The sequence below is a fragment of the Myodes glareolus genome, chromosome 17 (genome assembly GCF_982192425.1).
Source record: "Myodes glareolus chromosome 17, mMyoGla1.1, whole genome shotgun sequence".
Taxonomy (NCBI): Eukaryota; Metazoa; Chordata; class Mammalia; order Rodentia; family Cricetidae; genus Myodes; species Myodes glareolus.
Genome location: NC_142042.1, coordinates 61,166,109 through 61,189,599, shown reverse-complemented (window position 1 = coordinate 61,189,599; position 23,491 = coordinate 61,166,109). Strand labels below are relative to the sequence as shown.

At 45.2% G+C, this 23,491-nt stretch overlaps 2 protein-coding genes and 1 pseudogene across 2 annotated transcripts; 2 read left to right on the top strand and 1 right to left on the bottom strand.

The window, feature by feature from the left end:
- The first annotated feature begins 18,822 nt into the window (after positions 1 to 18,822).
- LOC125396087 (histone H2A type 2-B) lies at positions 18,823 to 19,245 on the top strand. The gene has a single exon (XM_048427916.3). It carries the CDS (start codon positions 18,853 to 18,855, stop codon positions 19,243 to 19,245), a length of 393 nt encoding a protein of 130 aa, XP_048283873.1. The 5' UTR covers positions 18,823 to 18,852.
- A 144-nt stretch (positions 19,246 to 19,389) lies between these two features.
- Positions 19,390 to 19,788, bottom strand: H2ac20 (H2A clustered histone 20). The gene has a single exon (XM_048427917.3). The coding sequence runs from the start codon at positions 19,777 to 19,779 to the stop codon at positions 19,390 to 19,392; it is 390 nt and encodes a 129-aa protein (XP_048283874.1). The 5' UTR covers positions 19,780 to 19,788.
- A 9-nt stretch (positions 19,789 to 19,797) lies between these two features.
- Positions 19,798 to 22,610, top strand: LOC125396089 (histone H2B type 1-J-like; annotated as a pseudogene).
- Positions 22,611 to 23,491: the final 881 nt, after the last annotated feature.

Here is a 23,491-nt window from a genome sequence, read left to right as displayed (position 1 = left end):
CAGACATGGTAATGGAGAAGGAGCTGTGGTGTGGAAAGTCCTTCTGTCTATGTGTTGCTTTTATTGGTTAATGAATAAAGAAAGTTGACTTGAGCCTATAGCAGGGCAGAACAGAGGTAGGCGGGGAAACTAAACTGAATACTGGAAGAAAGAAGGCGGAATAGAGAGAAGACATGTTGCCCTGCTGAAGACAAATGCTGGAACTTTACCCGATAAGCCACAGCCACGTGGGGATACACAGATTAATGAAGATGGGTTAAATTAAGATGTAAGAGTTAGCCAATAAGAAGCTCGAGCTAATGGGCCAAGCAGAGATTTAATTAATACAGTTTCTGTGTGATTATTTTGGGAGTCTGGGCAGCTGGGAACACACAAGCGTCCTCATACAACATATTGGTGCCCAACATGGTGTGCCAATTTGTGGCAGGTGTTTATGAATAGCCGACAGCTTGCTTCTTGGTGGTGGCAGAACCTTGAAACTCCATAGAGTTGTGGCAATAAACATGGCTCTGACCAGTACCTCTGCCATGGGGCTAGACTCTCAGAAAGTTAAGGAATAGGGGTGGATCTGGGGAGGGGTCACCGGTTGGCGGGCTTTCTCGGAGATAGAGTTTGGACTGAGGCAACTCCCAGGGAAGGGGGCTTGAAATTGAACTTTCCACCCAACATTCCAAAATGCCAGAAGCTGGGGTGACGCTTCCAACCAAACATCCCAGACTTCTTTTGATAAGGATGTTAGGGGCTGAAATGATACTTTCAACCAAACAGTAAGGAAGCCCACCAGAAAAAGAACATGGAGGTCTGGACAGAGTATGAAAGAAAGAATAAAGAAAAAGCTTTCAGCCAGCAAGTCCAAAGGAAACTCCGTTTCCTCTAATTCCAAAATGTCTGTCTGTGGTGCCTATTAGCAAACCAAAGCCCTCGCTGGCCTCCAGGCTCCCTCCAAGTTAGCATACTAAGCCTTCTAACCTCCCCCTTACCCTAAACTCCCTCCAGCTGGGGGCTTCCCCCCCCCCCAACAGCAGCTCATTCTCTTTGTTGCTATCTCTCTGCTCTCTCTATTCTCCCCCTCGTCTCTCTGCTCCACTCCGGCTTCTCTAGAGGCCAGGACCAGTCTGTTGGCCGTGTTCAGTCTGCTTCTCTCTCTGCTCTGGACTCTTCCAGTTGGCCTGACTGTTCACTCTCTCATATCTCTAATAAAAACCTCCCCCATGGAGCGGTCATGGTGTCAGTTTGTACACCAACCCAAACTCACGGCTGCTAGTTGGGACCGTGCTGGGTATAGCTATTTATTTAAAAATGGTGGAAGAGAGAGTCACGCCATACAAGAGGGCTCACATGGGAGGTTTATTGGAAGAGGAGAGAGAAGGGGGAAAGAAGGGGACAGAGAAGAGGCATAGACTGGTCCCTGGTGACAAGAATGGTGGGAAGGAGGGAGGGAGAAGGAGGGACAGAGAGACAGAGAGACAGAGAGGGAGAGGGAGGGAGAGGAAGGGAAAGGGAGAGAGAGAAAGAGAGAGAGAGAGAAAGAGAGAGAGAGAGAGAGAGAGAGAGAGAGAGAGAGAGAAGGGCCCTTTAAAAGGGAACATAGTGAATGTACACAAAAGGTGCTCTCAGTGGGTGCAGCTGAGGACGTATCCTGTCAGGACCTCAAGAGCAGGTCAGTACAGATGCCTGAATACTAACGTGTGTGTGTTTGTGTGTGTGTGTGTGTGTGTGTGTGTGTGTGTGTGTTGGGGATTAGAGGAAGGAAATATATATAATCTCATTAAAGAGATAGTTATTCCACCTATCTCTTTAAGAAAGCTTAAGGTGAACCTGACTTTTTTGTTTGTTTGTTTGAGACAGGGTTTCTCTGTGTATCACTGCTTGTCCTGGAACTCACTCTATAGACCAGGCTGGCCTCGAACTAAGAGATCCACCTCTCTCTGAGCATTGCCCAGCTGAGCCTGGCTTTCTAAGGGTGGTCCTGCCTCCCCAGGAGCCATTGACCAGGCGGTGGAATAGCCTAACTGGATTATCAATTCATGTTTGAGTAGTTCAGAATGTTAGGGCTCCACCCAAGACAGAGATTCCGTCTGCTTGACCAGAGGAACCAGTTTTTTCTTGATGGGCCTTTCTGTCGCTGTTGCTTGAGTGAATGTGAAGAGTCCAGAATAGAAAATTGCAAGCCTTAACATGTTTTGGGGAATTGAAGCTGACAATTACTGTTAACCTTTAACAAGCGTTTTCTGCCTTAAAGGCAGACATCCTGGGATGCACAGTGGTGGCGCACGCCTTTAGTCTCAGCACTTGGGAGGCAGAGGCAGGCGGATCTCTGTGAGTGATTTTTAGTATAAGAAGAGGCTCAAAACCTGTTTCCATTGTCACAGTGTCAGAAGCCCGAACTCTGACCTGTGCCCACAGCAAACTGGAAGTTTCTTGTTCCCCATGGTGATTGGAATAAAGTTTGCTGCTGGTTTCTAGACTCCTGTGGTCTGCTCCCCATTATTTGCATGCCCTATGGGACCCAACAAGTGGGCAGTAGTGGGGAGAAGATCCTGCTAGAAGGGGTCAGATCCTGCTAGATGGTTTTCTTAGGTGCTTTTAACTCTTCAGCCCCTAGGTGGCAGTTGAAAGCTAATGGTTTTAGTTAGAAATGTAACAAGGTGTTACTTTTTCAAGATGCTATATAATTTAAGTTTATTTTATGTCATATATATGACATAAATAGATGACATAAAAATATATATAAGAATATTTAACGTATATATATACATGCACATATATGTGTGAAAATGAAAATAATATATATATTTTTTTATTTCGAAAAATTTCAGTCCTAGGCCTGGAAAGCAGCTCAGTGGTTAGGAGCGTTTTCTGCTCTTGCAGGGGACCTGCGTCCTGTACCCAGCCCACAGCAGGCAGCTCATTTACATACACCCACCCCAGACACATAATAATGATAAAAAACAAAAACAGATGAGACAGAGGGTAGGGAGAGGGAGGTACAGAGTCCTAAGCGGGAGGGTCAGTAGATGGGAAGACAGAGAACACAGAAAGCTAGGATTAGGTGGTCGTGCACAAACCATGTCTCATGCCAAGCCAGCTCATTAAGAAATACAGCATCTTATATACTGTTTGCAGAAGAAAATGGCCAAGGTCAGCAGAGAGCTAAGTCGGACAACTTTGGCTAAAGAACACGGGATACCTCAGACACATCTGCCTCAGGACTGATAACCACAGCTCCTGGTGGGGTGGGGTGGGGGTGGAAGGAACCGTTTTTCCCAGGAACTGAAGCTGTAACTCCTTTGAGGCCCTGGCGCCCGTCTAGATCAGACCTTGCCAAGTCTGCCCCTCGGCAACACAACTGCTCTTCCCTTTGTCCTTTCATCTGGGCCTCAGAGAAAACCTTGGATCAGTCTGCTTTCCAACCCTGGCTTCCATGCCTTCTCCTTTTTTACTAGATTTGCTATTAGTTGTTGTTCTGTTCGTTTTGTGGATTTCTGTGCAGTCTGAGCTGGGTGTGCTGGGGGCCTGGAGCCTGATACTGATAAAATAACCACCAACCAGGTTGGCTGGGTTCAAACTCACTATCTCCTTCCTCACCTGCCTTGGACTGGGTTGACAGGCATGTGCCTCTATGCTCAGAGCCCCCATGCGGCCTTAGCCTCGCCATTCTTACATTTGTACACGTACACACGCATTTACATGTTTAAGTGCCTTAGGTACACCTCAGACATGTTGTTATAATTTTGTTTTGCTAAAGTCACTTGAAAAGAAATGTTACGGATCTGATGTGGTCCAGCCTGGATGTCTGAGGGCACGGATATTCTGCGATACAACCATAATGCTGATCGTCAGACTCAAGATATTTAACGCGTAATGACATTTTCCCTAGCCTCTGAGACATTTAAAACTTTCAGAAAAATTACAGTATTGGCATAACAGCAGACAATATGTCTACCTCTTACCTAGATCCGCTGATCTTTTATCCCCACCGAACCCCCCACCCTTTGGAGACAGTCTCACTATGCAGTCTCGACTGGCCTGGAACGTAGACTAGGCTGGCCTTGAATTCACAGATGTCCTGTCCTCCTGCCTCTGCCTTTTAAGTGATTATAGGTCTGAGTCACCACACCTTGTTTTTTTTTTTTTACCGGCAACATTTTGCTAGAATTGTTTTGTATCTCTCTTTGAATGTGTGTATTATAATGATAAAATAATTATTTTTGCTGAATAACTTCAACTGCAAAAAAAGTTGTTGTTTTTTTTTAATTTATGGGTACAGTGTTTGCTGAATATGTGTAAGTGCCTGGTGCCTGAGAAGCCGAGGAGAAGCTGGTGGGTCTTGTAAGCTAACGTGTGTGCTGGCAACTAAACCCAGGTCCTTCGCAAGAGCAGTACTAACTCTTAACTACTGAGTCATCTAACCTCTGTAACCTCTGGGTGTAAACTATTTTCACCTGTAACTGCTGTAAATATACCGACTTGTCCTCTAAGAACCAGGCGCCATCCTAAAATACTGTTATCACAGCTCCCGCAATGAAGATTCCTACAGCCTGCCTATCTAATACCCAGTTGGTGGTCTGGGTTACCAGTCCCCCCCGCCAGTGTTTGCCAAACTTCCACTGTGCCCTCAACACTCGTGTGGGATCTTAACACTTGTTGTAGAAGTGACCCAGGATGGGGCTTTAAGAATGGTGAGGCCAAGATGGTATTGCTCTCAGAATGGATTAGTGCCTTAGAAATGGGCTTGAGGAAGCAAGGCCATTTCTTATCCCTTCTGCAAAGATATCTGGACAGCATCCTCTGAGAACTGGCCTTCACCAGACTTAAGTCCATTGGCAATTTGATCTTGGTCTTCTGTCTCTAGAACTTAAAAAAAAAAAGTTCTTTCTACATTCCCCAGTCAGTGCTATTTTGGTGTGGCAGTACAAACAGACGAAGACAGCATCCCTGCAATGCTCAATCTTTGGAAATGCAGCCAAGGATCGTGCGGTACACTTACTCGGCTCCAGATCTCCATTCTGCGGAGGTCACTATCTGCAGTGTAAAAAATGGATTGTAAGAGAGACAAGAAATCAAAGTGGGAGGCCAGCGAGAGATTAATGCAGCTGCGCTGTGAGAGAGACGGCCTTGTAGGGTGCGTGGGCACGGTCGCTGCTGCCACTTGCTGCAGCCTGCCTTCTTTCCAGGACCCTTCCTTCCACTTCAGCTGGGATTCTTCTGTGTCACCACAGAAAAGAACTCAGGGTGAGCTAGTCTGAAGTGAGCTGGAGTCCTAAAGGAAGAGCGTTGACACAGCTTCTCAATGTCCGTCTCCTCTGTCTAAAAGGAAGTTTACCTCCACGTAGGCGACCTCCACAGCAGGTTTTGACAACAGTGCTGAGTACCTCTGTCTCCTCCTCCTCCTCCTCTTCCTCCTCCTCCCCTCCTCCTCCTCCTCCTCCTCCTCCTCTTCTTCTTCTTATTTCTGGTTTTTCAAGACAGGGTTTCTCTGTAGCTTTTGGAGCCTGTCCTGGCACTCACTCTGTAGACCAGGAAGGCCTCGGAACTCACAGAGGTCCACCTGTCTCTGCCTCCCGAGTGCTGGGATTAAAGGCGTGCGCCAACACCGCCCGGCCCTCCTCTTCCTTCTTACGTCCCCCGGATTTTCCCTTTTTTACCGGCCCTGTCTCAGCCTGAGCCCAGGTGGCAGTAGAAATGGAGAGACACTGCGAGCACCAGCCATCCCAAGGGGAAGACACACACGCCGTGACGACGGCCTGTGAGAAGGAACTGTTACGGCGATTCCCGCCTGTGCACCTGAAGTTACAAAGCAGCACAGGCAATCCCTGTGTGTCCCCTACCCTGTCATTTGTCCCTCTCTCTCTCTCTCTCTCTCTCTCTCTCTCTCTCTCTCTCAGTTCTATTTCTCAGGAGCTTCCCGGGTTTTACCAACATATTTAAAACCCAGACATTTTGGTACATAACAACCAGAAGGAAAATGATTAGACAGAGTCCCACGATCCTTACCCCAAACCAACAGTTGCTCTTCTGTTGTCTCTTTCATCTTCAATATTCCGGACTAGTCCTTCCGCTTAGTCTTTCAGAGTGTGACTTTTTCCTTGGAGATGGAGCTTTGGGATGTTGCTCAGGCTAGTATCAAACTCTCAGAGCAATCCTGTTTCAGCCTTTTGAGTGGCTGGGACTGTCAGTGGGAGCTGGAGACCCAGCCTTCTGTTGCCACCTGGAGTGGTCTGGGGAGTTCTAACTTTTACTCGTGTTTGTTTGGTTGGAAGTGTCACCCCAACCCCCTGGCACCCTTATATCCAAAGAGTCTGAAATGTTTGGGTCCAGGTGTCACCCCAACCCCCTGGCACCCCTATATCCAAGGAGTCTGGGATGTTTGGTTGGAAGTTTTACCCCAGACTCTAGTATCCATTCTAAAATGTTTGGGTGGAACATTCCACCCCGAGCCCCCTCCCCTGGGAGTTGCTACAGTCCAGACTCCACCTCTGAGAAAGTCCACCAAAGGGTGACCCCTCCCCAGAGAGGGTCAAGACCACTCCTACAGGCTATTAAACTGTCCCCCAGGGAACAAACACGTGGTCTTCCCAGTTCTCCTTTTCCCTCTCCATGTTTTCCTGGTCTTGGCCCAGGAGCACTGGCCCCATTAAACCTGGGCTTTTTCTAATTTGGTTTGATTTGGTCTGCTTTGGCTATTGCATCAGCAGAGAAGTTTATCGGGGCATAAAAACCTTTCAATGTTAAGTTAGAATATTTGATTTATGCTGTAGAAAAGAATTTTGGGACCAGTCAGAAAGAAATAAAAGTTAACTTTATTCAAGAAAGGTTCTGTGTGTGTGTGTAAAGCTGGGTATGGTGGCATACCTTTAATGCCAGCATTGGGTAGGCAGAGGCAGGTAGATCTCTGTTAGTTCAGGGCCAGTTACCCTGGTCTATGTTACAAGTTCCAGGCCAGCCAGGACTATACAGTGAGACAGTGAGAGACTTTTTTTCCCCTCTGTGTAACCTTGACTGTCCTAGAACTTGCTAAGTAGACCAGGCAGGTCTTGAACAGAGCTCAACCTGCCTCTGCCTTCCCTGTTGTGGATTAAAGATGTGGCAGTGAGAGACTTTGTCTTAAAAACAAATAAGCAAACAAATAAAAACCCAGACAAACTAAAAACTGCATTCATATTGACTGTTACAGATTTTTTTCTTCTCCAAGCAACATAGTATAACAGCAGTTCCTACGACACTTACGTAGTATTAGGCATTGTAAGTAATTTAGAGATGACTTAAAGTAAACAGATTACATCCAAATCTGAGAACTGGGCCTGGTGACTCAGACCTAGAATCCCAGCTACTCAAGAGGTTGAGGCAGGAGGATCTCAAATTCAAAGCTTGCCTGACTTACATACTGATTTCAAGCCCAGCCTGGGCAACTAAGGAGTTCCTGTCTTAAAAATAACAAAAAGGGTTAGTAATACAGGTCAGTGTTAAAGTGCTTGCTTAACTGCTCTGTGACAGGCTTCTCCTGCCTTAGCACGGTGTCTTAGTCAGGGTTACTAGTGCCGTGATGAAACACATGACCCAAGGAACTTGGGAGGAAAGGGTTTGTTTGGCTCATGCTTCCACACCAGTGTTCATCACCAAAGGAAGTCAGGACAGGAACTCGAACAGGGCAGAACCCTGGAGACAGAAGCTGGCACAGAGGCCATGGAGGAGTGCTGCTTACTGGCTTGCTCCTCGTGGCTTGCTCAACCTGCTTTCTTACAGAACCCAGGACCACCAGCACAAGGATGGCACTACCCATAACGGACTGGGCCCTCCCCCATCAATCACTAACTAAGAAAAGGCCCTACCTGCTTGCCTCTAGCCCAGTCTTACGAGGCATTTTCTCAACTGAAACTCCCACCTCTCTGATGACTCTAGCCTGTGTTAAGATGACATAGAAAGTTAAGCTTGAGAGCAAACCAATTTCACACGGCTGTCTGATGAAGGCAAGCTATAAAGGTGCACAAGGGACTGACCACATGACTACCTCCCCCTAAGTCCAGATTTCAGAGTACAGCCCTTTCATGGCTTTTGAGGTCCCTTTTATGAGGAAGAGTTAAGGTTGGTAGAGAGCAGTTGTGGAGATATTTGGCTGTTAGCACCTGGACAGAAGTGGGGGGCGCGGGGCTCAAGGCTGCCTGTGGGGCAGAGAAGTGGGACAGATACAGCTGCAGGGATCATTGGCTGTTAGAAGGGAGGCAAGAAAAATAAGTGCAAAAATGGTGGTTATTGAGCACACCTTTAATTCTAGCATTTGGGAGGCAGAGGCAGTGGATCTCTGTGAGTTCAAGGCCAGTCTGGTCTACAGAGCAAGGCCAGTCTGGTCTACAGAGCAAGTTCCAGAACAGCCAAGGCTACATAGAGACACCTTTTGCCGCCTGAGGCAGCAGCTTCCACCAGCACAGGGCTCAAACGGTCTTTTTTTTTATGGGAGGGTGTAAGGGAAAGGATACTCACACACTGTCTGGATGTTTTCATTCTTCTGTAGTCTTTATTCTGTGTTCTATATTCTGACTATTTTTCCTCTACAGTTTATATACCCCAACAAAATCTTCAGGCAATATAGAAATTATAGTGTGGTACATTCTATCTTTCAAGGGAATGATTACAATGAATACATGGTTTCATTTCCCTTACATGATTTAACATTTTATGGAGTACAAGCTAAAAACAAGTTGTCCCAGGAACCCACATACACACTCAAGCAACTTGTTTAGATTAAGAGAATGTAAGCAAGCAAGATATTCTTTTACTGGCAGGCTGTGTTTTTCTGGTTACAAAAAAAGGACCAATCATCTTAAAGTTTATTTTGAAAGATAATCTTATAAAGAATCTTTTAAAATTAATTAATTAATTATATTGTTTTTATTGAGCTATATATTTTTTCTCCATTCCCCTTCCTTTCTTCCCTCTCCCCCCTCTGTCCTCTCCCATAATCTCCATGCTCCCAATTTACTCAGGAGATCTTGTCTCTTTCTACTTCTTCTTCTTTTTTTTTATATTTACTTATTTATTTATTATGTATACGATAGTCTGCCTGCAGGCTAGAAGAGGGCACCAGACCCCATTACAGATGGTTGTGAGCCACCATGTGGTTGCTGGGAATTGAACTCAGGACCTTTGGAAGAGCAGGCAATGCTCTTAACCTCTGAGCCATCACTCCAGCCCCCTCTTTCTACTTCTTATAAGGAATCTTAAAGGAATCACAAACCTAATTATTTTTTCTTAAAAATTTTATTTAGGGGTTGGAAAGGTGGCTCAGTGGTTAAGAGCACTGGCTGCTCTTCCAGGGGTCCTGAGTTCAATTCCCAGCACCCACATAGTGGCTACAACCATCTATAATAGGATCTGATGCCCTCTCTAGCATGCTGAACACACATAAAACACACATAAAACATAATAAATTTTAGAAAAAATGTATTTATTATGTATACAGTGTTCTGCCCATATGGTCTACCTGCAGGCCAGAAAAGGGCACCAGCTCTCATTATGGATGGTTGTGAGCACCATGTGATTGCTGGGAATTGAACTTAGGTTCTCTGGAAGAGTAACCAGTGCTCTTAACCACTGAGCCATCCCTCCAGGCCCAAATCCAAATTTTATAGATGAGAAACAATCAGTCAGCTCTACTTTAAGTCTTTAGCGTGCATACCCACTCATCATTAGTTTTTATAGCAGGAGATTGAGGACAGAAATGGGTACAAGGAATTAATCATCATCTTCCTCCCCTCCTTCCCGAGACAGGGTTTCTCTGTAGTTTTTTGGAGCCTGCCCTGGAACTAGCTCTTGTAGACCAGGCTGGCTTTGAACTCACAGAGATCTGCCTGCCTCTGCCTTTGAGTGCTGGGATTAAAGGCGTGCGCCACCACCACCCAGTGTAATCATCATCTTTGATTACTAACTCAAGGAAAGTACATCAGCTAGTAATAATTGGGCTGCTTTGCTTTTTAATCCCTAACCTCAAGACTATTATAAAAAATTTTTTTTTTCTATACAGGGTTTCTCTGTGTAGCTTTGGAGCCTGTCCAAAATATCTCAATCTAACCTGAGGTCATTCTAAGGCTTTGTTTCTGCTGTGATATACACCAAAACCCATGAATGCATCTTTCAACATAAAGATTAAAAGAGTTCAACCCAGCCTGGCTCCTAGGACTAAACTGTTTTCCTTAATCATTAGCCTGAACTGCTCTCTATACAGCTCCTTAGGTGAAACTCATCGACCCTAGCTGTACGACACTTCCTTGTATTTATTTTCAATCATCAAAACTCTACTTATACTAACGTTACTATTATCAATGAGATAGTACAGCTTAGGAGGAAATCATCTTTATAATAATTTACCACAGGTAAAAATTCCCAGTAGAATGGGATATTTCCATGAGATAAACACACTCCATTACAGGCAGTGAAGATCTCCTCACATCCATTCACACCATGCCAGAAACCAGAGAAAGATAAACATGTAAAGGCACAGCAGAAGCAAAAGACATTCTGGAGTCTGTGGTCTTGGGGTCTTGCCTATCCAAGATTCACCCATCAGAGAGTTGCCTCCTGGTGGGCTGACACCTTCAGTTGCCACCTGCTGGTCCTCTGGCACTGGTAGAAACCCTGTCTCAAAAAAAAAAAAAGTGCAAGAATACATCACATGGAAGAGGAGCTATCAAGGTGTCTGGGAAGATACATTTTCGTAGGCAATTATATTTTGCAGGTTGGGGGGTTTAGGAAGGCGAGGGTATATATTATTCATGGGTACATATCATGGAGTCACAAGTTCAGTGCAGGTTGAAAACATGGTTTGCAGGATACATTAGGCTTAAGAAACAGAAACCTTTTTTTGTAACGTATGGAGACTTAATAACAATGTGGTTCTTGTTTTGGTTTCATACTAGGTAGTCAGCACATCTGGGGAGACAAGCATCTACTCACCCCAGACAGGGAGCCCCAGACAGACCAATGTGATGATCTCACCAAAGTACAACTTGGGGAACCAATGGGTTTTAGTGGAGTGTGGGGGAGGAGTCACTGACATGAGCAGAAATGACTAAAGACAGCCTCATCACCCAAGCCCACTCCAGCATGGGTGACATGCTCATAAAGCTGGGAACCTGGAGCACCCTGCACAGCCTATAGGAAGTTCAAAAGGTTGGAGAGCATCTTTTCCTAGTGACTCAGTTGTCTACACTTCCTCCAGGCAGCTCGGCTGGTTTCTGCTTCTTCCAGGCAGCTGGCCTGTGTTTCAGGTTTCGTAGCTGGGCATCCCTGAGAGTCACTCTCTGCAATCTTTGCTGTTTACTCCTAGGGATGGAGGGACCCAGTGACTCTGTTCATCTTCAGGGACTTCCTGAAGCTATTTTGAGTTTACTTTCTGTCTTAAGAGTTTCCCTTCAGGATGGAAAGTATCCATCATGGAAGAAACGGCTACACAACACTACTATGCACCCAGCCCTAGGTTAACCAGTAGCACTGCAGAAGAAATGACAAAATAGTATAGCGTTTCATACGCCACTTGAGCACTGCAGTACTGGGACCCACACTGGAACCCATCCCTTGAGGGATGAGTGGGTACAGAGGGTTTGCATTATCTGAGGTCCCAGGTATCAACTGAGTATCCTGGGATGCTTTTCTTTTAGGCTAGGAAGAACCAGTATATTTTGAATGTAAGTAATGCTTTTGTTTCTCATTAAGGTTTTGTCCACTAATTTTAGCACTTGGAAAGTATACTGGAGGCGTCTCTTAGTCAGGGGTTATTGAAGATGAAACACAGTTACTGGGATAGGTGAGTGTGCATGGGGTGCATATGAAGTCACACAAAGAGAAAGCATATGGTCAAAAAAGAATTGTGATGCCAACTTTAAAATTACTGTGCTTAAAAGACCTATAAAGCAAAATTGGAATGTTCCAAATGCTAAGGGCTGCTAAGGGTTGTTTCTATATTTGTCTGGTCTTGTAATAAGGTTAACTATTGTTTCTGCTTCTGTAAAAAAAAAAAAAAAAAAGCTTGTTTTGTTCCAGAGAACCAAGACTTTGCAAATCAGAAGGCCACCTTCTCCTTGCATGTAACCAGACTGTAACATTATGCTCTTTGCTTATATATGTAGTTGAAATTTTCTTTGGGCTGCCAACCAGCTCCCAAATAAAGACGTTGAGACGACTTATTGATTATGAATTCTCAGCCTCAGCTTGGGCTTGTCCCACTAGCTCTTTTAACTTGATTTAACCTGTTTATATTCATCTGCATTTTGCCTTGGCATTTTTTTTTTTTTTACCTTTCTTTCATTCTGCATGCTCCACTTTCCCGCTTCTTTCCTCCTTGTCTGGCTGGCTCCTGGCATCTCCCTGGCATCTCTTTTGCTTTCTTCCCTCAAGCTTAAATTCCTCCTACTTACTCTCCCCATCCAGAAGTCCCTCCAGTATCTCCTCCTTTGCTATTAGCCATTCAGCTTTTTATTAGATAACTCAGGTACTTTAGGCAGACAAGGTAAAACATCAACACATCTTTACATAGTTAAACAAATATTCCACAACATAAACAAATGCAACACATCTTTTCATTGTCAAACAAAGGCAACAGATCTTTGCATAGTTAAACAGATACTCTGCAACATCTACAAAGCCCTGACTAAAGTGACTAGAGTCCTGGGTGTGGACTTGGTGCAAATATTTGAATAAAAGCATCTTTTTGTTAAAATTTATTAACGGTCAGACTGGTCAATCTCTGAATGACCCCAGACCCATTACAGAATCACAAAGAAAGAAAAGAAAAGAAGAATGAAAATATTTACTTCAGTGACAACTCTGGCTAGTGTGTGGAGAATGTATTTGAGGCAACAGAGGACAAAAGGAGCCTTTGTCCATATTGTAGGTGAAAAGAACGGGAGTGAAGGCCTGACACACTCTAGGTTGCCATGGAATCAAGGCTCATGGGTCATGGCCTGGAGACTTGCTAATCCACTGTGCTACTGGGAAGCTGTGGTCCTGAAAAGATGACATTCAGTGATCGGAATGGGCGCAGATAATTAACCTGTGGAAAGAGGCCTCCAGGCAGAGGGCATGACATTTACTGTATTCTAAATGTGTGAGGCCAAGTTCATGGTGAGCATGCGTAGCTGTCCAGTATGACGTATTAGATGAAATGTCTAGGACATGGTGGCACCTCTCTATGATTCTAAGGAGTAAGAAAGGCAGAGGTAAGACTGGACAATACAGTAAGACCTGTATTAAGAACCAAAAAATGCATTGGATGGACAAATGAATCATAGTACGATGGGAGGGGGCCAACATTATTATTACATTTGCAAAGAGAGTTTTGTGGAGCTTCTACAGTGCTTTTCATGTCTGAAGGCTTAAGATATGGATCATTTTAGCACTTTAAAAGATAAACTTAACTTTTAGGATGACCGTAAAAGAAGCATATTAAGGTAAGTTAACTAGAACATAAAGATGTATCAAATATGTCCAAATATGCGCCATCAGCTACTCATGGTCACCACATACACAAAAATAGACTGAACTTGACAAGCAAAAATTTTTATTTTTATTTTTTGTTTATTTATTCATTTTAAAAAATTTAAGTGTAAGCTGTATATAGTAAGCTTATTGTCTTTGTTTTCAATGAAATCATAGTTGCAATAATATCTCCTATTTGTTGAAGGGTCTGTCTTGGGCAGATCCAGATTTTTTGAGGCATTAGGTCCTGAGAAATTATGGTTGCCCTTTTGTGTGGCCACGACACAAAATAAACACCTGTAACATGGGGGTTGGGTTGCCCAGTGAGCCCCTCGCTGTCACCCCATGGTGTGACGTCATTTCATTATTTGTTCACTGACTTCTGTGTTCTTTAAGGTATAAGTCACACACACACAATTTAGACATCTTAACTGTACAGCTTAGTTTTGCACAAGTGTACCCATATGAAGAGAGAGGAAATTTCCCTGCTTCAGAAGGCACCCTGGGAAGTCAATACTATTGGCCCACAGATAACTTATTCAAATCTTTCCTTTGTAAATGTTTATTTTGATTCAAATCTTTCTTACTATTTTTTTTTCATGTCTTTTTTTTTCTTTTGTGACCCACTGAGTTTAATTACTATGGGTTATAGGACTGTGGGTGAGGCATTATTTGCAGGAAAATGAGACTTACCAGTGACTTCAGACTGAAGAAAATATCTCCCCTCCAGCAACCTTTAAATGATTATAGATTTTTTAGGGCAGGGTGACTCATTAGCCCCCCACCTCCAATATTTGTTTTCGAGACAAGAGTCTCATCTGTCTCAGGTTGGCTTCTTTGGAGCCAAGGATGACCCTGAACTCCTGATCCATCTGCTACCATCTCCTAATTTGCTAGGATTTCAGGAATGAAGCACATGCCCGTTTTATGGGGCGCTGGAGATCCAGCCCAGTGCCTTGTGCATGCTAGGCGAGCATTCTACCAGCAGAGCAATATTCTAGCATTTGGTGGCTTTTGGAAAGTGTTGTGGAGTAACACAAAAAAACTCATGAATTCTCTCAAAGTATTGTTTAATTAATTTATATCCAAATAGTTAATTACTGACTATAAGCCAGGTAGAAGGAATCACTATTGTCACAAGTCTAAAGAAGACTTGAAGGTGGACTAAGCATCAGTAAAAGGCAGGGGCAAACGCTGCCAGCAGGATGTGAACAGAGCTCTGTAGATGCAGAAGTGGGGAAACCCTCACAAAGGATGTGGGGCTGAAACTGGAAAGGCGAGAACTCCCTGGGCCAAGAGAAGAGATGCACACAAGCCAGGCACCTGGAGGCTCAGTGAGGAGAACTGTGGAAAGGCCTGGCTCATCTCCTGAAGGGACTGGCAAGCAGTAGGGGGAGAGAGGAGGGGAGGGGAGGGAGGGAAGGGAAGGGAAAGGAAAGGGACTATGGTTGGAATAAAGGTAGAGCACAAAATAAATGTTTGCTTAATTAAATTGTCTGGGAAGGAACTCAGCTGCCTTCGGCAAATAATCCCAGAGGCACTAAAGGAAACAGTCGGCAGCCCGTGAGTGACGGTGTGCACTTAGCAAATGTTCCGGGCAGACTTGGGTTAAAATGCTGGGAAGGGAGTTCTAGAGAGCCATAAACATATACTTCCTGGCCTATGTAGACGTATCTAAGAAAGTTTTGTATGAAATTTAGAGTCTGAAAATATTCTCTTTCACAGAGGAGGAAAGTAATGGTGGACAAGTGACCTCTTTAAGTGCCTTGAGCCACACAAGTGGCCAGTGGGCCCCCTCCCCCACCTCAGTCAACTGCCAGGTTCCACCCACAGAATACTCCAAAACTACCCTAACTGCTGAACCCTTCCCCCATTTTACAGAGTAAAAAATCCAATCTCTGGACACGAAATCCCACCAATGGCCACCTTGGAAAGCATCCCCCTGGAAAGTTCCACCCCCTACCCTGGAAACTCCATATAAGCCCTGTATTCAGTTCAGTCTCTTGCTGTTTCTCACCTGAGCAGAGGCAGCCAACCTCTTGGTTTTATCCCTCCCAATAAGTCTCTTGTGTGAGGTTGTTGTGCAGTGTGACTTTGTGGGATTCCTCGGCTCTCAGCCGCCAGGATTCCTTTCCATCCGAGCTGTAACACTGACAACTTCGTTATGCCCAGGATCTGATTAGTAAAAGATTATGAAGCCATGAAGAGCATGCTCTCTGAGTCTGAAAAGCTTGGGCTAGTGAATGACTAATGTGACCTTCAGCAAGTGCCTAAATCCCCAGCCCCTTTTTCTTTATCTGTGAAACAGATAGTTATACCCGTTTTGTAGGTAGCCTCTAGCATGGGGCTTATGGAGTTCGGCATTCCCTTTAGCCTTCTTCATAACACAGGTCACTGAAAAGAAATCCAGAGGTCCAAGGAAAGGGGGTTCACTAGCCCATCAAGCAGGGCCTTATAAGGTGCCAGGGCTCTGTGGCAGTGTTCCCTGTTATCTAGGTTTTGTTCTTAACCCCCAATGTCTTAAAAGTTGATATTGTTAGAACTTGCACAGTGGAATGGTTTTCTATGCTAACAAAATACTCTGGAAATTTATGAGCAGTTAGGAAAGAAAGCATGACCCCAGCATTAGGTACATTCTCATAGCAGGCTCTCCTTTCTCAACCTCTGAGTTTCACTTTCCTGAGACAAGATCCCTCTGTGTAGACCAGGCTGGCCTGAAACTTGTCCTGAGATCCACCTGCCTCTTAAGGGTGTGCACCCCAATGCCCAGTGATTTGTTTATTGTGAAGTGTTTTGTTTGCTTGCATGTATTTCTTGGTGCCCACAGTTAGAAGAGGGGAGTGTGGGTTCCCTGATACTGCGGTTACACATGGTTGTAAGTCACTGTGTGGGTGCTTGGAAGTGAACCCAATTCTTCTCCAGAAGCAATGAGTGCTCTCTTTCTACATATTTTTTAATTAGATTTTTAAATTGATTTTATTGAGCTCTCCTTCCCTTCCTCTCCCCTTCCCTTCAACCTTCTTCCATGGTCCCCATGCTCCCAATTTACTCAGGAGATCTTGTTTTTTTCTACTTCCCATGTATGTCTCTCTTAGGGTGTTCATTGTTGTCTAGGTTCTCTGGGATTGTGAATTGTAGGCTGGTTTTCTTTGTTTTATGTCTAAAATCCATTTATGAGTGAGTACATATGATATTTGTCTTTCTGGGCTCTCTATATATTCTTAATGTTGGAGAAATACAACATATTCCCATCAAAATGCCACCTGTGAATTCTGTAAACTCATTCACTTTCTAAAGTGAAATGAAATAATTAAAAAAAAAGGGTTAGGATTATTTTCTGAATTATGTTACATTTCACTTACTGAGGAAACACCTTCATTAACTTTTTTTTTTTTTAAATTTTGTGGACAGAGTGAGTTCCAGGACAACCAGAACTGTTATGCAGAGAAACCCTGTCTTTTGTTTTCTTTGTTTTGTTTTTTGTTTTTTGAGACAGGGTTTCTCTGTGGCTTTTGGAGTCTGTCCTGCAACTAGCTCTTGTAGACCAGGCTGGCCTCGAACTCAAAGAGATTCACCTGCCTCTGCCTCCCAAGTGCTGGGATTAAAGGCAAGTGCCACCACTGCCTGGCGAGAAACCTGTGTTGAGGGGAAAAAGAATTGTGTAGCACAGGCTAGTCTTGAACTCCTGGCAATCTTCATGCCTCAGGAATTCTAAATGCTGGGGTTAGACTTGTGACCTCAAGCCCTATGATTAGATTTGGTCATTCCCCAAGTATGTGACATCTTCCCTAGGACTAATTTCTGCATATTGCTAACATTACCTAACTTAATTCGCATAATTAACTAGCCTGCTGCCATTTCTAGATATTTCATCATTTGTACTAGTGTTAACGCCCAGTATCGTTCATTGGCCAGTGGGGCTGGAGAGGTGGCTCAGCAGTCATTGAAAACACTGCTTAGTCTTCCAGAGGACTTAGGTTCCATTCTCATCACCCACAAGATGGCTAACAGCAGTCTGCAATTCTAGTTCCCCGAGATTCGAGGCCTTGCCCACCACTGGCATCAGGCACGGACAAAACACCCACACACATAAAATAAAAATAAATAGCCCTCCCCAAAAATGAGGATGAAAATTAATATTAGAAGAGCGCTAAAAGGGTAGAATTGAACTCTATTGTTTTCATCATAAGCATACCACCTTCACAGGGTTACCAAGATGAGGGCTAGGTTTTGTTAGGTAGCGTCGGGAGGAGACACTAGGAAGGAAGAAACAGAGGGTTTCCAGAGAGTTTAAAGGAAAAGTGCTGGGGTAGGGGTGGGGATGGGGACGATGTTGAACTCAAGCCAGAGTCTGTAGACAAAACTATTCACATTAGGGCTTGTCGCTGAAATCTTAGGGAGGAAAACGAAGTGGACAAGGGCAGATTGATGTTAAGGAAGTAAATGACAGGATACGGTGTTGTGACAAAGGCAAGATCAGAGTCTATCTTGGTAGCTGAAAGTCTGTGGGTGCAATTCTTGGGGGAGGGCAAAGGAAAGCGGAGTTCACGTTCTGATGCTATAAGATGCTCGTTGAGACAAACGAGCTAAATATCTGGTAAGCGTTGATTTGATACAGCAGTCTGAGGTAAACGAGTCTGGATTAGCAGGAAGCTTGTCAGCCTTCTTTCTCAGAGTTAAGAGCTGGGGATAGGATAGTTCGGCTAAACTCGTGGATTTAGACGAGGGGAGAAAACAGGAGCAGGGTAAAGAAAATGGGAGAAGAGATCAAAAGAGGGAGACATCTTGAAAACTGGGGGAACAAGTATGGTGGCGACAGACGCCTCCTAGAGGTCAAAGAGAATGGCAATTTCATCTAATCCTTGGTCTGGGTGAGTCACAGACAAGGCTAAGGAAGGGGAGGGAGGAAACTTCGTTAGTTCTTTTACGGATCCTGCTTATGAGAGACCGGGAAGGTCAGACTTGAAGAGTAATTTAAAGCTTCAAGGGGGAAAAAATCCAATACTTTTGAGGGGAGTGGCTTTCTGTGCTCTTGGAGGGTGGTAGTGGTTTCTCTAAACCTTTAAGTTACCATACTAAAATAAACAGCTCCGCAAAAGTCTTCTGCCTTTAAAAATTCTGTGATGTAAATAGGGAGCTTTAATGTGGCGCTCATCGATTGGTAAATTTAAAAAAAAAGTCCGTCATTTCCGGTACTGCAGGATGTAAAGCATGGAGTCTACCTTCTGCTCTCCCATTGGCTATTGGAGGCAGCTCTGCTTTCAGCCAATCAAACCACTTTTCCTTCACCCCTCCCGACAGATCTTATAAATTACACCAAATTGCTTCACCTTTCCTTATCCTTTTCTTGAAAAAGCACCAGATATTGCCTTTTCCGCCATAATGTCTGGCCGCGGTAAGCAAGGAGGCAAGGCCCGCGCCAAGGCCAAGTCGCGGTCGTCCCGCGCCGGCCTGCAGTTCCCGGTGGGGCGCGTGCACCGGCTGCTGCGCAAGGGCAACTACGCGGAGCGCGTGGGTGCGGGCGCGCCCGTGTACATGGCGGCCGTGCTGGAGTACCTGACGGCTGAGATCCTGGAGCTGGCGGGCAACGCGGCCCGCGACAACAAGAAGACGCGCATCATCCCGCGCCACCTGCAGCTGGCTGTGAGGAACGATGAGGAGCTCAACAAGCTGCTAGGAGGGGTCACCATCGCACAGGGCGGCGTCCTGCCCAACATCCAGGCTGTTTTATTACCAAAGAAAACGGAGAGCCATAAGCCCGGCAAGAACAAATAATTCAATATCCCTTCTAACCCACAAAGGCTCTTTTAAGAGCCACCAAAGAGTCAACTAAAAGGGCTGATCACAAACTAGCGCGTTAGCTCATTTTATGAGGACTTGGTGGCTCTAAAAAGAGCCTTTTTTGGGTTGACGTCAGTTTCACTTGCTCTTAGTCTTGTGGCTCTCGGTCTTCTTGGGCAGCAGCACGGCCTGGATGTTGGGCAGGACGCCGCCCTGTGCGATCGTCACTTTGCCCAGCAGCTTGTTGAGCTCCTCGTCGTTGCGGATGGCCAGCTGCAGGTGGCGCGGGATGATGCGCGTCTTCTTGTTGTCGCGGGCCGCGTTGCCCGCCAGCTCCAGGATCTCGGCCGTCAGGTACTCCAGCACGGCCGCCATGTACACGGGCGCGCCCGCACCCACGCGCTCCGCGTAGTTACCCTTGCGCAGCAGCCGGTGCACACGCCCCACCGGGAACTGCAGGCCGGCGCGGGACGACCGCGACTTGGCTTTGGCGCGGGCCTTGCCTCCTTGCTTACCACGGCCAGACATGACTTTACAGTAAAACTAACTTTTGTAGACTTTACTACAAAACTAGGGTTTAGCGTCTTAAGGCCTTTATACGCTTTCCTAGGGGTGGGGTCAGGAGTCAGCTTTTCATTGGTTGTAATTTGGTCGCAGAGAAGTCCAATGAAATCTGAAATTTAGAATCTTTGTTACGTAGGCTTGTACTGAAAACACAAGTTTCATGTATGAACCAATGGAAACAAAAAGTATCTTGAGGCCTAATTTACATAAGGTGGTTATAAAAGGCTCAGGTCCTCGGGGTTACAGCTTGTTTTCTCAATTAACTAGGCAACTCACTCTCCTGTGTTTTGTAATCATGCCTGAGCCGGCTAAATCCGCCCCGGCTCCCAAGAAGGGTTCCAAGAAGGCTGTCAACAAGGCGCAAAAGAAAGACGGCAAGAAGCGCAAGCGCAGTCGCAAGGAGAGCTACTCCATCTACGTGTACAAAGTGCTGAAGCAGGTGCACCCCGATACGGGCATTTCGTCCAAGGCCATGGGCATCATGAACTCGTTTGTCAATGACATCTTCGAACGCATCGCAGGCGAAGCTTCGCGCCTGGCACATTACAATAAGCGCTCTACTATCACGTCCCGGGAGATCCAGACGGCCGTGCGCCTGCTGCTGCCGGGCGAGCTGGCTAAACACGCCGTGTCGGAGGGCACCAAGGCGTCACCAAGTACACCAGCGCCAAGTAGAGAGGCCCGCCTGGATCAGGCACTCGCTGCCCCTCTTGCAGAATCACCTGCTTAAATCAGGAAAGAGCTTTGTCCACTTGCATTAGTTTCTAGTTTCTATTCCAAAGTTAAACTTCAAGGGTCTTGGAGAAGGTACACTTCAGTTTTAAGCATTTGTAGTTTTGAGGTTCTCTGAGCTGGTTTGCAGTTGGCTGTAGAGCTCCTCGCACCCCATTTAGCTCCTAGGAGTTACTTTCAAACTAGGGTAATGGAGGTTGGCCTCTTGGCCGGGTTTCTTCCGTGTTCTAGACTGTTCGGACACTTTATCGACCTAAGTGAAATGACTGACTTGATTACTTTGTCGGTTAGAGGGCTCCAGGACACACCTAAACCTGTGGCGACCAATACTGTGTACCACCCAACAACTGACGTCTCTCGGTTCAGCTATGTGTCCTGGGTACAGACAGTTTCCGGTAGTTTAGGGCAGTGTCCTTGCCTGTAACTGATTAATTTACCAACACGAACGTGCGGCGTTGTTGCGAATTTGGTAGAACTCTGTTGGGGTTCTCCCTCAAGCTTTAGATTCCTATCCATGGCTTATGATTTTCTTTTTTCTCCCCCATTTAATACTTTGCGTTTACCGCTGCGGTGCCAGGGTGCCGCTAAGATATAGCTCATTTTTGCTCTGGACCCATGAAGCGATCTAATTCACTAACCCTAGGAATTAACTTCTTCCTGCTTGTCGCGTCTCCACACTCTGAAGTCGTTTGCTTTCCTGTTTACACTGTGGTCAAGCCGACCAGATGTTCTGATAAGTCCAGAGCCCGCAAATGCCTGACATACTCCAAATGCTCAAGTATTTATTATTGAATTAATTTTTGTATCACTGCTTTTGTAATTGCTTCCGTGGTTCCGGGAGTGGGGGTGGCGTTGTCTGTTCGATGGAACAGAAGTGTTTGAAGACTCTTTCTCCCAATCTGTTAATGCGGTGGCTGTTCTTGGTTGTCAACTTGATTACATCTGGAAATAACTAAAACTAAAGTGACAGTACACCTGTGAGGGATTTTTTTTTCTTAAATAATTTGAAGTGAGAAGAAGCACTTTTAGTCTGAATCTTTTGAGATGGGAAGACCCACCTTTAATCTGGGCCACATCTTCTGCTGGCAGCCTGTATAAAGGACTTGAAAGAAGGAAGCTTGCTCTGGCTGGCTGGTCTCTTTCTTCACTGGCGTTAGAGCCTACTTCTGGATTCTGGCATATACTGAAGATGAGACATCCAGCCTGGTGGACCCAACAGCTACTGGATTCATGGACCTTCTGTTGGTAGGCTGCCACTGTTTGTTGGACTAGATGAACCCCAGCCTGTAAGCCATATATTTATGGAAAAAAATCACAAATATATTTCACTCTATAAGTTCTGTTCCTTGAGAACCCTGATTAATACAATTACCTCAGTGTAATTGAAGCAGAGCCAGAGGGGTTAAGACTCTGTGTGTGTGTGTGTGTGTGTGTGTGTGTGTGTGTGTGTGTGTGTGTGTGCCAGGAGCTGAATTTTTCACAATTTAGAGTAAACTCTTGGATTTTCATTAAATTGAGAGCACTTGGCTTTGGGGAAAAGCCTCCTTTTACCTCCACCAACATCTTCATTCCTAGTTTTTCTATTCCCTACTGAGATGAACTTTCAATTTACAATTTTCCCTTTCATTTACTTTTCAGAGGGTTCTGCAAGATGGGCCACAGAGTTACTAGTGAAACTGATGGAAGCTAGGTGGTTGGTCCCACTGCCATGCCCAACACTGTCCGCTTTCGTCTCCGTCAAGTCAGCTGCCTTGGCTTGCTTTTGTGAATCTTGCCTTCACAGTTTTGATTTTGCTGGTGAGGGCACTTGATGCTCTCTGATCACTTTCTTGGTTCTGTGTTAAGCTAAGGGTTTCTGGAGCTGACAACAGGAGCTTTGTGAATCCAAAATGAGCTCCAGACACTGGCATAGATTGACTAAGTCCCGCTTACCGCATGAGCATTTGTAAGTGTGCAGACGCCGTTATTATTAAACCACATTACCAATTAGTTTTAAATTTTTGCTGGATTGTTTTATGTGCAACTCATTTTCTCAAAAAATAAAATGAGCAGATATAACTGTTTGTGATTGGCGCTGTGGAAATGCTGGATGTCTCTGGTTTGAAACATATTTCTAAGCCATTAGCCAGGGCTTAGGGGTGTAGCTCAGAAGGTTTGCCAAAAATGCACTGAGGGCCTAGTTTCAAAAACACGGGCACACACATACACACACACACATGCACGTTCATGTCCATGCATGCACACACACCTTCCTCCAGCCAAACTGCTTCCCCAGAGGTGCATTGGGGTTGAAATACCCTACAACAAGGCCATTTGTTGATGCCTAGTGGTTGAGAAACATATGGCCATGTATAAAATGTATTACAAACAGGATGTGTGAAGTAAAACACATTGGCTAAAAAAAGTTTAGCCAACACCTGCAGAATCCATGGGATGTACTAGGGAGTATTCTATGCCCTTTATATATACTGGCTCATTTTATCTTCACAGAGAACTTTGGGAAGTTGGTCCCCTTACTATCCCCCATTTTATAGCTATGGAAACAGAAGTCCAGTGCTTCCGCTCCTCACAAACTGTCCGAGGCGAAGTCTCCAGGTTAGTTTTATGGGACTTGAGAAAGATGGACTACTCCCTGAAAATCTGGGCATTTGGGGAAGTGCTCTGCATTTGAGAAGAGGGATTGAAATATCCATACTTAATATTCAACTCCTCCATCCCCTTTCGAATGCACCCTGCATCAAAATCCAGAAGGGTAGTGGCTAACCTTGGGAATGGAATAGTGAGACTGACTTTCCATCCCAGAAGCCATAGCTCCAGCCAATTTAGCTTGTCCCGGCAGGAGGAAAGGGTTGTGGGGGCACTTGGGGGAAGGGTTTTACCAACTCACATGCTTTCACCAGCATAAGAAACCTAGTGACTTGTTTGGGGCGCCCCAAGCCCCCAA